The sequence below is a fragment of the Engystomops pustulosus genome, chromosome 11 (genome assembly GCF_040894005.1).
Source record: "Engystomops pustulosus chromosome 11, aEngPut4.maternal, whole genome shotgun sequence".
Lineage (NCBI taxonomy): Eukaryota > Metazoa > Chordata > Amphibia > Anura > Leptodactylidae > Engystomops > Engystomops pustulosus.
In genome coordinates this window covers 29066368-29079517 of record NC_092421.1, presented here as the reverse complement: position 1 = coordinate 29079517, position 13150 = coordinate 29066368, and the positions used below count along the sequence as shown (strand labels likewise).

General features: G+C 41.2%; 1 protein-coding gene across 2 annotated transcripts in view; it reads right to left on the bottom strand.

Moving 5' to 3' along the window:
- The window catches only part of LRRC20 (leucine rich repeat containing 20), a 436150-nt gene that overhangs the window by 305942 nt on the left and 117058 nt on the right, over window positions 1-13150 (bottom strand). For both annotated transcript variants that reach the window (XM_072130515.1, XM_072130514.1), the window contains exon 3: window positions 6051-6200. In XM_072130515.1, the coding sequence (XP_071986616.1) occupies window positions 6051-6200 (150 nt within the window). The remainder of the gene's footprint in view (window positions 1-6050; window positions 6201-13150) is intronic.

Sequence of the window (13150 nt, the reverse complement as noted above, 5' to 3'; positions counted from 1 at the left end):
ACTCAAGTCAATAGGTTTTCCCATTTTTTTGTGGTAAAATTAGGGGTCTTGGCTTATACTCGGGTCGGCTTATACTCGAGTATATACGGTACTTTTTATTCAGTAAAATTGGGAAAAAAATTAAAAAAATCTACATAAATGAGGTATTTTCGTAATCCTATCAACCCTTAGAATATAAACAATTAACTATTTTTATGGTATGCTAAACAGCCACAAAAAACCTGAAACGTCTTTCTAAAAATTGAGGATTTTCATTTTCTCCACTAACAAAGAGTTAATAAAATCTCACCAATTAGCTATAGCTGCCCCAAAATTATGTACCAGAAAAGTGCATCCCTATAGTGCACTCCTGCGCCCAAACAGCAGGTTACCACCACGTTATGGGTTATCAGCACACTCTGGAAAAATTGGGTATCAAACCTTGTGGAGACTTTTTTTCATTTAATCCATTTCAACTGTTTAATTTTCCACCCAAAATGAATGCATTGTCAAAAAATATTAAAATTTGTAGACTGCACCTACATATTTTTTTAACCCCTGTAAAATACCTAGGTGGGTTTAGTTTCCATAATAGGGTAATTTTACGAGTCTAGCTATTATTTAGGCCTCTCACGGTCAATTAACCCCTTCCCGAAATTTGACATAGTATTACTGCATGGCAGGACATGCGTTCCCGCAACATGCAGTAATACTACGTCATGCTTCTGGCGCGGCTCCGTTAAGGAAGCTGCGGGTGTCGGCAGTATATGATTTCTCCGATCGCAGCGTGTCAGGGGCATTTTAGTGGCTCCGATCGCAGCCCCAGGATCTGCCAGTGTCCCGGGGCTGTGCGATCTTCTTCTGGAAAAGGGTCCTGCTGTGACACACTGAGCATGCGCAGCATAATATCTGTATTACACTGTATTAGGTGAAAAATAGCATAATATCTGTATTACACTGTATTAGGTGAAAAATAGCTTGAACAAGCGATCAGAGGATCGCTTGTTCAAGCCAACCTGTAAAAGTAAAGAAGAAAAGTTAAAAACATTAAATAAACACACTTTTTAATAAAAATCCCCTAATTACTGTATATACTCGTGTATAAGCCGAGTTTTTCAGCACAAAAAATGTGCTAAAAAACGTCCCCTCGACTTATACACGAGTCAATACATATACTTAACTTAAAAAAATATTTTAAAAAGAATAAACTTATATACTCATCCTCCGGTGGCCCAGACGTGCAGCGCTGCTCCCCCGATGTCCGCGCGGGTCCTCTTCTCTGGCTTCCGCGCCCGTCTTCTGTCTTCTCTAACTTCGTATTGGCCGCCGCCATGTTTTCTCCCCAGCATGAAGTTAGAGAAGAAAGAAGACGGGCGCGGAAGCCAGAAGAGGACCCGCGCGGACATCGGGGGAGCAGTGCTGCACGTCAGGGCCACCGGAGGGTGAGTATATACGTTTTTTTTTTTGTTTTTTTTTTAATGCTGGGCAGGCTGTATACTACTGGGGGCAGGCTGTATACTACTGGGAGCAGGCTGTATACTACTGGGGGCAGTGCTGTATACTACTGGGGGCAGGCTGTATACTACTGGGGGCAGTGCTGTTTACTACTGGGGGGCAGTGCTGTATACTACTGGGGGGCAGTGCTGTATACTACTGGGGGGCAGTGCTGTATACTACTGGGGGGCAGTGCTGTATACTACTGGGGGCAGTGCTGTATACTACTGGGGGCAGTGCTGTATACTACTGGGGGCAGTGCTGTATACTACTGGGGACTGGCTGTATACTACTGGGGGTAGGCTGTATGCTACTGGGGGCAGGCTGTGTACTACTGGGGGCAGGCTAGCTACATACTGGGGGTGTCTGTGACCAATGCATTTTCCATCCTCGGCTTATACTCGAGTCAAAAGGTTTTCCCAGTTTTTGATGGTAAAATTAGGGGTCTCGGCTTATACTCGGGTCGGCTTATACTCGAGTATGTACAGTAAGTCCCTTAAACACAAACATTCCCTATACACATCTAATGCAATGCAAAGTAAAAAAAAACCTGAAAAATCACCAAAATCCCCCCGCATATTTGGTATAACCGTGTCCATAACAATCTGTACAATAAGTCAGAAACATTATTGGACTCGTACGGTCAACGCCATAAAAAAAAATAAACCTGAAAAACTCACCAAAAATTTAAATTTTTTCACAAAATCCCTTCACAAAAATGTTCCAAAAAGTGATCAAAAAAAGTTATGTGCGCCAAAATGGTACCACTGAAAAGGACAACTCAACACGTAAAAAATAAGCCCTAAACCAAAAAATATTAAAGTTATATCTCCAAAAAGATGGCGATGCAAAAACAAATGAGATTTTCTTTATATTAGTTTTTTTCCAGTAAAATTGTAAAAATATATTAAAAAAACTATATAAATGAGGTATCACCATAATCGTAGTGATCTATAGAATAAAGATAATATAGTATTTTTAGCGTACGGTGTACGACCCCAAAAAGATACAAAAAAAGAAACCCAAAATTGACAGTTTTCTTTTCCTCCATACATGAAAGAGTCAATAAAATCTCATCAAAAAGCTACAGACCCAATAAAATGAAGTATTTGTAAAGTGCATCTCATGTCGCAAAAAATAAGCCCTTATATGTCCAAATTGCCAAAAAAATAAAGATTGTATAGCTATTATAAAGTGACAATGAATAATCTGCTCTGAATGGTGCAGCTTCCCTTCAATGCCCTGGCGTGTGCCCATACAGCAGGTTACCACCACATATGTGGGATTGTTATACTCGGGAGAGATTGGCACGGTGGCTGAGTGAGTAGCACATCTGCCTTGCAGCACTGGGGTCCTGGGTTCGAATCCCACCCAGGTCAACATCTGCAAAGAGTTTGTGTGTTCTCTCCGTGTTTGCGTGGGTTTCCTCCGGGTACTCCGGTTTCCTCCCACACTTCAAAACATACTGCTAGGTTGCCTAGATTGTGAGCCCCTTGGGGACAGGGACCAATTTGACATGCTTGTGCAGCGCTGCGTAATCTGTGTGCGCTATATAAATAAAGAATTATTATTATTTATTGGGTATCAAACTTTGTGGAGCGTTTTGGTATTTTATCCACTGAGAATTTGTACATTTTATGAAAAACACGTTCATTTAGCCCAAAAAAATTTAATTTCTAAATTGCATCCGATTTTATTTTAACCCCTGTAAAACAATTAAAGGGTTAACAAACTTCATAAAAGTTGTTTTACATACGTTGAGGGGTGTAGTTTCTATAATGGGATTAATTTATGGGGTTTTACTTTTATTTAGGCCTCTCAAAGTGACTTGAAACCTGAGCAGGTCCCTCAATAGAAGTATTTTGCGTTTTTTATGAAAATGTGAAAAATTGCACCTGACGTTCAAAGCCCCATAACATCTTACAAAAATGAGAGTATATATAAAAAAAAAACACGGAGGCATAAAGTAGACATTTGGTGAATGTTAGTTATTACGTTTTTTGCCGTTATGACTATGTGTGGGAAAAAGTAGAACATTTTGAATTTCGAAAATTGAGAATTTTTCCAAATTTTCACCAAATATCTGATTCTCTCATAAATAAATGCAAAACATACCACCAGAATTTTTTAAAATAACATGAAGTACTATGTGTCACGAGAAAACAATTTCAAAATCACTTGGATATGTTAAAGTGTTCCAAAGTCATAACCACCTATAGTGACCATGGCACTATGGGCCATGTCAGGAAGGTGAAAAGTGGTTTTGGCGTTAAGGGGTTAAAAGTAGAGCAGGTCCATCTAAATAGAGGTTTTGGTGATTTTCCAAAAAGTGTGAAAAATGAGCCTCATAACATTCTAGTAAAATACATGAAATCTTAAAAAACATGCCAACATAAAGCAGACATTTGGGAAATGTAAGTTATGAATTTATTTGGGTGCTGTGACTATTTGCTACAAAAGTAAAGAATTTAGAACTTTGAAAATAAAGATTTTTTCCAAATTTGCTTTTTTTTCATAACTAAACACAAAAGATATCATCCAAATTTTTAGACTAAACTTCAAGTACAATGTGTCACGAGAAAACAAATCTCAAAATCCCCTGGATATCTTATAGCGTTCCAAAGCTCTAAGCACTTATAGTAACACAGGACAGATTTGAAAAAAATTGTTTTCCATACTTAAAATGGGGTAGTTTTTATAGCGGGTTGATTTATGGGGGGTTTTCATGCAAATGAGAAAATTTGCACCTAAAGTTCTAAGCCTCATAACAACCTAGAAAAATGAGAGTTTGATAGGATGCATAAAAAACAGAAATGTTTGTTATCAAGCTATTTGGGTAGTCTATCTGCCTGGAAAGCAGAACATTTCAAACTTTGAAAATGAAGAATTATTCTGAACGTTTGGAAAAATTTACATTTTTTTTTTTAAACACAAAACACTTCACTTAATTTGTACAACTAGCATGAAGTGCAATCTGAGAAATTTTGAGAAAATCTCAAAATCACCTGGATATGTAGAAGCCTCCCAAATTTATTTTTGACTAGTTGTGCAGGTGTAGAAGAAGCTGGACTGCTGGTGGCACAATGCAAACATGAGGATTCCTTTAAATCCCTTTTTGTGTCTCATTCAAAGGAAATCTACCATCAAAACTATCTTTTCAAAAATGTCTTGCATGTGGGTTAAAAGTTTGTATGTGTGCATTATTACTTGCTGCCTTACCTTGGCACTTTAGGGAATCTTTGCTGCTATTTGCTTTAGTTTACATTGGGTATTGTGCAATCCTTTCTGTGTGTTGCCCTATATTTTGTTGTCATTTTACATGTATACAATACTAACAAGAAATTGATTTTTAACCATCAGGTTGTCCATATTTGTTATTAGTTGTTTCTTTGTTCATGTAGGTGAATAATCTTTAGAAATTATAATATTATTATATTATATATAAATATATCCTCCGAAGACCCCAGGCTGTCGTGTTTTAACCCTTTCATTACAATGTGCAATCACAGGTTACAAAAAAATATGATAATGAGCCAGAGGCGATCCTTCCTATTTCACCAGAGCACCTCTGGTTCCGTGATCTCACAGTCTGTCTCTGGATCAGCAGGCGGGACCAGATAGTTCGGGCGTGCATATTTAATTAGCCTTTGGAGTCAGGAGGTGCTCCAATGACATAGGCCTGAGGGACTACAGCTTATTAGTCAAGCTGGAGATATTAGTTATGGGGCATTCTGTAGTTCCTCATACTATAAAACCCAATAGCCAAGTAAGTTTGGGCAGTCTGCCATCAGAAATTCTTCTCACAAAATAGCGAATAACTAGTTGTTAGATTATGTCCAACTGATCATGAACCTCCACTGATCATGAGAACAGCCCCTCTAGCAGTTCAGAGAAATGTTTTCACTGATGGAGTGGCAGGACAAGCATACTATTCACTATGGGAGAGATAGCCGAGTGCTGTGCTTGGTTATTTCAACTATTCCCATACAAGTGAATGGAGCAGTAGGATGCATGGCCGTCCTGTCACTTTACCAGTTAGTAAGAACAGGAACCACATTCTCTGGAGAGTTGGGGGTCCCAGCAGTCAGACCATCAATTATCAACTGTAGATAGGGGAGAAATTGAAATACTTGGGACAACCCCTTTTAAAAAACTACTTTTTAATATGCTCTGTACTTCACAAATATTCAAAAGATGATAGCTTTAGAAAATCCTTTAATTTTGACTAAACAGATTGCAAGCGATCCCAAGTGCCCTCATGGTTCTCAATGGCAACCAGTTGATGACAGCCAACCTCATGTGGCCCCATTCTCAACAATACGCTTGGATATGTTGGGGTCTATGGCAGAATGCGTTTCCCTGCATCAATAGAAAGCTCAACAAAACATCCACATAATTCATAAAAATGTCAGGACTGGGGTCCATAAATATGTTTTCTGCAACAAAGCATAAAATCAGCAGCAATGACAAGTAAAACCCATAACAATATACAGGGGCTCACCAAAGACGGCTGCAGGTACCTATAAACTCTAAAAGACCATTTATTAGCTCTAGCACATACTAGTATATTTGCATACCTTGTAGTTCAGTAAAGAAAGTGAAGAACTTTCCTGTCAGGCTTTTCATCCCATTATTAGCCAAAGAAATCGAGTAGATATTTTCAGCAGCTGCCCCTATGGATAAGTACAGCCCAAGTGGAAAACCATTCAGAGCACAGTTCGATAGATCTGTGGGAAGGAGAACATGATGAAATCATTAATGGGAAAACAATATAAATGGGAATATTTAAGTATGAACTAGCTTTTTGTTCATAATGAGACATGACTTAGCCCAATGCAGATGGGCTCAGTGCCGTTCTGTGAGCCTAATGTGGAGGCAATGAGCTGGATACAATCAAAGTAAACAGTGTATTAAACCACTGGCAAGCGATCAAAAGTTTATTTATGAGCTTTAATGGAGATGAGCATAGACACCAATTTTCTAAATGTGACTTAGAACTGCATTTGTTTTCCAACAGTGGCTAGGTTATATTTGTAGATTTTAAGGAAATTAATGGTTTACACTGCTCTCTCTGACAGAAGCCAAGTGTAGATAACATTCAAGAAAAACAGCTGCTCTTCTTTTATATAGGCAAGTTACTATTTCCAACTGAATGGAAAGGCTGCCAGTACATAATATGGAGGAGGAGACGGCTATATGGCTTCCAACTGCAGTTTTACTTTACTATAGGTTTGATAAATGTTAAGGAATCAACATTTTTATTAAAAGAGATTTGTAGAATTTCCACACTAAAAGATACACAAAAAAACACCTTCAGCTGTATAGATTTGTTATAGCTAACGGCAAGATCATAATTTCTGTATGTTCATAGGTTGCATTAAAGCCCGTACAAGCGTCACAGATGCCTGTGCAGTCAGTTTTACTCCTATACAGGATTTTTCTCTAATCTCCCTCTGGCATGATTCATGCTCCTCACAGCCAATAGATAGTCATCCGGCAGGAGAGAAGTTACTTCCAGCAGGCAGCTTAAGCTCTGGTCACATGAGGAGTCCTGCATGCACACATTCACACAATGCTACTGCAGGACCAGGCTGTCATACTGCTAGCTTAATCCTATAGGGTGACAGAGGACCAATGTATTCAATTCCCTGCCACAACAAACCAGAATGCAGCGCTCAATACTGAGTGGTGAGGGAGGCGAGAGGCATGGAGGGAAGCTGCGATTTGCATCCTCTCTGCAGGTCTGTATACAGATCACTAATCACAATAATCTAATCAACTGTTATCATAAGATCACAGTTATATGTGATCTGTATAAAAGAACAGCATATAAATGTGCTCCCTGCTAACTGCTGCCTAACTTATTTAAGAAGTAAAAATATATAAACATTTTTAAAAAATGATTTTTAAAAAAATCTGCTGGGTAATAAAAAAAAAAAAGAGCAAACAGTCATAGCCTGGTCTGGGGAGGTCGGCAGCATAAGCCGTAGCCTGGTCTGGGGAGGTCGGCGGCATAAGCCGTAGCCTGGTCTGGGGAGGTCGGCGGCATAAGCCGTAGCCTGGTCTGGGGAGGTCGGCGGCATAAGCCACAGCCTGGTCTGGGGAGGCCGGTGGCATAAGCCATAGCCTGGTCTGGGGAGGCCGGTGGCATAAGCCATAGCCTGGTCTGGGGAGGTCGGCGGCATAAGCCGTAGCCTGGTCTGGGGAGGTCGGCGGCATAAGCCGTAGCCTGGTCTGGGGGGGTTGGTGGCATAAGCCACAGCCTGGTCTGGAGAGGCCGGTGGCATAAGCCGTAGCCTGGTCAGGGGAGGTCGGCGGTATAAGCTGCAGCCTGGTCAGGGGAGGTCGGCGGCATAAGCTGCAGCCTGGTCAGGGGAGGTCGGCGGCATAAGCTGCAGCCTGGTCAGGGGAGGTCGGCGGCATAAGCCATAGCCTGGTCTTGGGAGGTCGGACTCACAGAGGCTAACAAAAGCTAAAAAACCAACCATGTTACACTCTGAAAGGGAAATAATAGAACCACATAGCACAATAATAAGAAGCATGCTGTAAAATGCAACAGTAATGTTAGAATTATTACAAAAATTCTGGAACTTTTGGAAAAGTATGGTATAATAAAGAAATAGTAAAGAAATAAATGTTTTTTATTGTAATATGCATAGGAAATGCAACTTATCACAGATCACTTAGCACAATAAGCAATTGAAAATACGTACTTTAACAAAAACAAAAAAATAAAACAAGGGTTAATATAAATATATAACAGATATTTAATAACAGAGTAACCAGTAATGCACAGAAATGTCACATTATGAAATTCTTAATTTCTAATAATTAATGGCTGCAAACATTACATTTTTAACGCGGCATTTAGCAAACTATGCTCTTCATAAGAATATAATGGCTTTAGCCACCTTGGAAACAGATATCACACTACACATTCTTTAGTAGACAAGTTTACATATTTTTAAGTAGCAATTCAAATGCATCACTGTAATACAAGAAGATAATTAGATTTTGTTGAGTAACGTGAAAATGAAGCAGTTGTATTGTTTTCACAGACAGGCAGATAAAAGCTGCTCCCATGGCTCCCCGATTGCCTGCCCATGTAAATTTCAAATTTATTTTCCAAAACTATTTGCTCCTTGCTGGTTAAAAAATAATGCTCACTAAGGCATCAATGCATTGTCCATGGCTTTATTGAAGGAAGATTGTGCTCAGGCTCCAAATTGCCTAAGGGGCTTATCTTCGCTGCTGTATCATTTATAAGCTGCTGCTCAGTGCCCCAATTTATACTATAAAATATGCTGCTCTTAACTGCATGCTATTTTACCAAGTGGCTGTGCTGCTTTTTTTCTGAATAGCCATAAGCTTCAATTTTGCAAATACAGAAATAAAAGTAAACTTGGAGGGAAAAAAAAAGGAAAGTTCTGTTTTTGTCTGAAGTTCTACAATGTGTCACATCTTAGTGAAAATTCAGCACTTTTTATTCTCATTCGGAAAGTCCTAGAAACATGTCAGTACACACTGTTATGTCACCACAGGCACAACATTTACTTTGTACTAGCTTACTGCTTTTAATGCAAAGCAATCCTCAGGGCTGATTCTACATTTTTTTGCTGCCTCAGGCGAAAACTGAAATGCAGATAATACGGGTTGCCAGCGGTAGGTTCGTACTGTTAGTGGGCGATTTGGGGCGAGTGCCCAATCACCCACAGCTGTTTTGCCACCTACTCCAGGGCTCCACATCTGTGTGTAAGACACCAGGCCTACACAACGTGAAACATTTTGAATGAATGCTTGATACACAAAATAAACATTTAACCAAACTTCTCTAGACACTGCATTTTTTCAGATAGTTGTCTTGGTATCTACAGGGGAAGTAATTGGTACAGTTGGAATTTCATCACACTTCCCAAAAACGATTGAATTTATCTGGGCAATTTCTGTGCCTAAATATCACGGATTCAAGGAAAGGACCAAAGTAAATGTATAGGGTCAATTTGTGATAGAGGATAGGTGGGGGCAGAGTGGTCAGGAAAAACGTGGGCTAGTAAAGTGCAAGCTGGATGTAGCAGGAGCAATAGAAACAGAGACAGAGAGATAAATCTATTCTGCTATTTTCCTCATCATTGTGAGGAGTCTAAGATGGAGGGAGAACATATTTAGGAATTTGGGGGTTAAAAATACTAATAAATATACTAATGACTAGAACTAAAAATACGTATGACAGTGCTGCTTTGCATTTTAGGTCTATTTATTCATATATTTATTGATATGTTTATCCCTGAATTCTTAAATCTCATTAATGTTATGTATTTAAAATTATTTATCTCCCATCCGTTAACAGAATATTATAATTCTGAATTGTACTTTGTATTATACTTCCCCGCCCCCCAGGACCCTCTTTCCCTCTGTCTTCTCATTGAAAGCCTATTCTATTCGTCCTCTACCCATTCCTGACCTTTATAATTATTAATTTCCTTCATCCCCGTCCTTTCTCTGCTATTTCATAGCGATCTATTCTTCACCTCCTTGCCCCCATTACCCTGTCTCTTAGTTTCCTTCGCATGCCTGATCTCTGCCTATTACCCCTCCCCGTCTATTAATTTCTCCAGCTGACAGCCTAAATCTCCGTGCATCCATCTATCCCATCCATGTGCATGCACGTTTTTTCTACAGCACACAACTTTCTCCCAGTGCCTGCTCCCTGAGTGAACGTAGCTCATCTCTATAAATCCCTGTCTTCCCGCCTTTACTGCCGACACACCGGCTTCCTAACTCCCACTTGTCTGGCAATTCTCTTCTGCTCCACATCCCCTTCTGTTCTCTATATGTCTCCCACATTGTCCCACAAACTTCTGGCTATAATTTGCTTGTTCTCCCTCCGTCTTAGACTCCTCACAATGATGAAGAGAATAGCAGAATAGATTTCCCTTTGTCTCCGTTTCTATTGGTCCTGCTTAGAGATGAGCGAGTATACTCGTCCGAGCTTGATGCTCGTTCGAGTATTAAGGTACTCGAAACGGCTCATTGCTCGGACGAGTATTTCCCCTGCTCGAGATCGAGCATTTAATTAAAAAAACACAGTGAAGAACAATGAAGAATAGAATAAAAACAGTGAACACAGGATCATTTAAGTGAAAAAGACAGTGAAGAACACAGTGAAGAATAGATTACAGATGTTCGGCACATCTGCTTACTTGTCGGAAGATATGCGCGGAACAGCAGCAGGGAGACATCGGGCAGCACGGGGGAGACAGACATCGGGCAGCACGGGGGAGACAGACATCGGGCAGCACGGGGGAGACAGACATCGGGCAGCACGGGGGAGACAGACATCGGGCAGCACGGGGGAGACAGACATCGGGCAGCACGGGGGAGACAGACATCGGGCAGCACGGGGGAGACAGACATCGGGCAGCACGGGGGAGACAGACATCGGGCAGCACGGGGGAGACAGACATCGGGCAGCACGGGGGAGACAGACATCGGGCAGCACGGGGGAGACAGACATCGGGCAGCACGGGGGAGACAGACATCGGGCAGCACGGGGGAGACAGACATCGGGCAGCACGGGGGAGACAGACATCGGGCAGCACGGGGGAGACAGACATCGGGCAGCACGGGGGAGACAGACATCGGGCAGCACGGGGGAGACAGACATCGGGCAGCACGGGGGAGACAGACATCGGGCAGCACGGGGGAGACAGACATCGGGCAGCACGGGGGAGACAGACATCGGGCAGCACGGGGGAGACAGACATCGGGCAGCACGGGGGAGACAGACATCGGGCAGCACGGGGGAGACAGACATCGGGCAGCACGGGGGAGACAGACATCGGGCAGCACGGGGGAGACAGACATCGGGCAGCACGGGGAGACTTCAGTGGAAGAAGAGGAGCGGATCCCGGGACAGCGTATCACCCCGACAAGTAAGCAGATGTACAGAACATCTGTAATCTATTCTTCACTGTGTTTTTCACTTAAATCATCCTGTGTTCACTGTTTTTATTCTATTCTTCACTGTTCTTCACATCTGATAACTTGTCGGGAGATAATATACGCACAGAACAGTGAAGAATAGATTGCAGATGTTTGCATACATCTGATCACTTATCAGAAGACATTCTTTTTCAATTAAATAACACATTTTATTCCCGAACCATGGTCCCTTTGAAAAATGCTCGGGTCTCCCATTGACTTCAATGGGGCTCGTTATTCGAGACGAGCACTCGAGCATCTGGAAAAGTTCGTCTCGAATAACGAGCACCCAAGCATTTTAGTGCTCGCTCATCTCTAGTCCTGCTACATCCAGCTTGCACTTTGCTAGCCTAAATTTCTCCTAACCACTCTGCCTTCACCTATCCTCTATCCCAAATTGACCCTATACATTTAGTTTGTTCCTTTCCTCTTTCCTATTAGTACTATACCTCTCCATCATACGAACCATTGCATTATCTAGTTTATAGTACTCAGCTAATAGAGGTTTTGTATATAGACATGTACCTATGAATTTGCATATATATATATATTTTTTACTTTTATGTACAAGGATAATCAAATTATCTGCACTGTCTGATGCACTTTACCCGGCAGCTTTCTAAGCATTTTTTGCACACTTAAGCGTTAGATTTTATACTATTTGACTTAACTAGGTATTTAGGGTCTGAAGAAGAGGGAGGTACTCAAACGAAACACGTTACCCTTGGCTTTCACAATACACTTAGATTTTACCAATAAAATTACTAAATCTAAAATTCCTATGAGAGGTGGATTGGCGCCTCTCGTCCATTTTTTTTCTCCCCATTGATGACATTTTGTCTAGACGTATTGTGGTGAGATATGTCTGGTGTATTATATACAGTTGTGTCATCTTGTTATACATGGAGGGAGAAGCCCTGAGATGAAAGGAGAGAATATCCTCATCCTACTCATCAGGAAGAGTAGGGATGAGTTTCCTCCACTTGCCCAACACCCTCAGTGGGGTATGCTGACCATTTGGAATATGAGATGTGTGTGTTGACCGGTGAGACCAGACCTCTCAGGCCTTGTGTTTTATATATTTCAATAAGTGGGTATTTGGCTATTGGAGGAGTCTCACCAGGGAATTATGTTGACAGTGCATGCCTTTATTAAAGATATCGGTAAATCCAATGCCTATCCAGTGCAAGTGGGAGCATGAGGAGTGGGAGGTGGGGGGATTCCTCCAGTATTGACCAGAGAGTCCGAGTCCCCCCATATAAGTCTGCCTGTACAGAAATGTAGTTCTTTGAATAATTTCTTAGGGATAGGAAATGCAGAATGTTGTAGCAGGTAGAGTCATTTGGGAAGGATTATCATTTTGACTAGGTTTATACGGTCAATGACCGAAAGCGGCAGAGATTTCCAAGCTTAATATTTAATGCTTACTAAAGTAAGTCGTGGGTCTGTAATCATCTGTAGTGAGTGTTGGTATAGTTCTGATATGATTGTACCCAGTTATTTAAAAGACGTACCTACCTTTATTCCTGATGTATGGGATGGTCTCTGCCATGGTGTAGCACCCGGTGGCATAAAAACTGATTTGGTCCATTTTACACTAAGACCTGAGTAGAAGCCAAATCCATTGATTATTTTGATGGCTCTGGGCAGGGGAGAGGACGTATTAGATGGAAACAATATCAGTATCTGTCCTCCC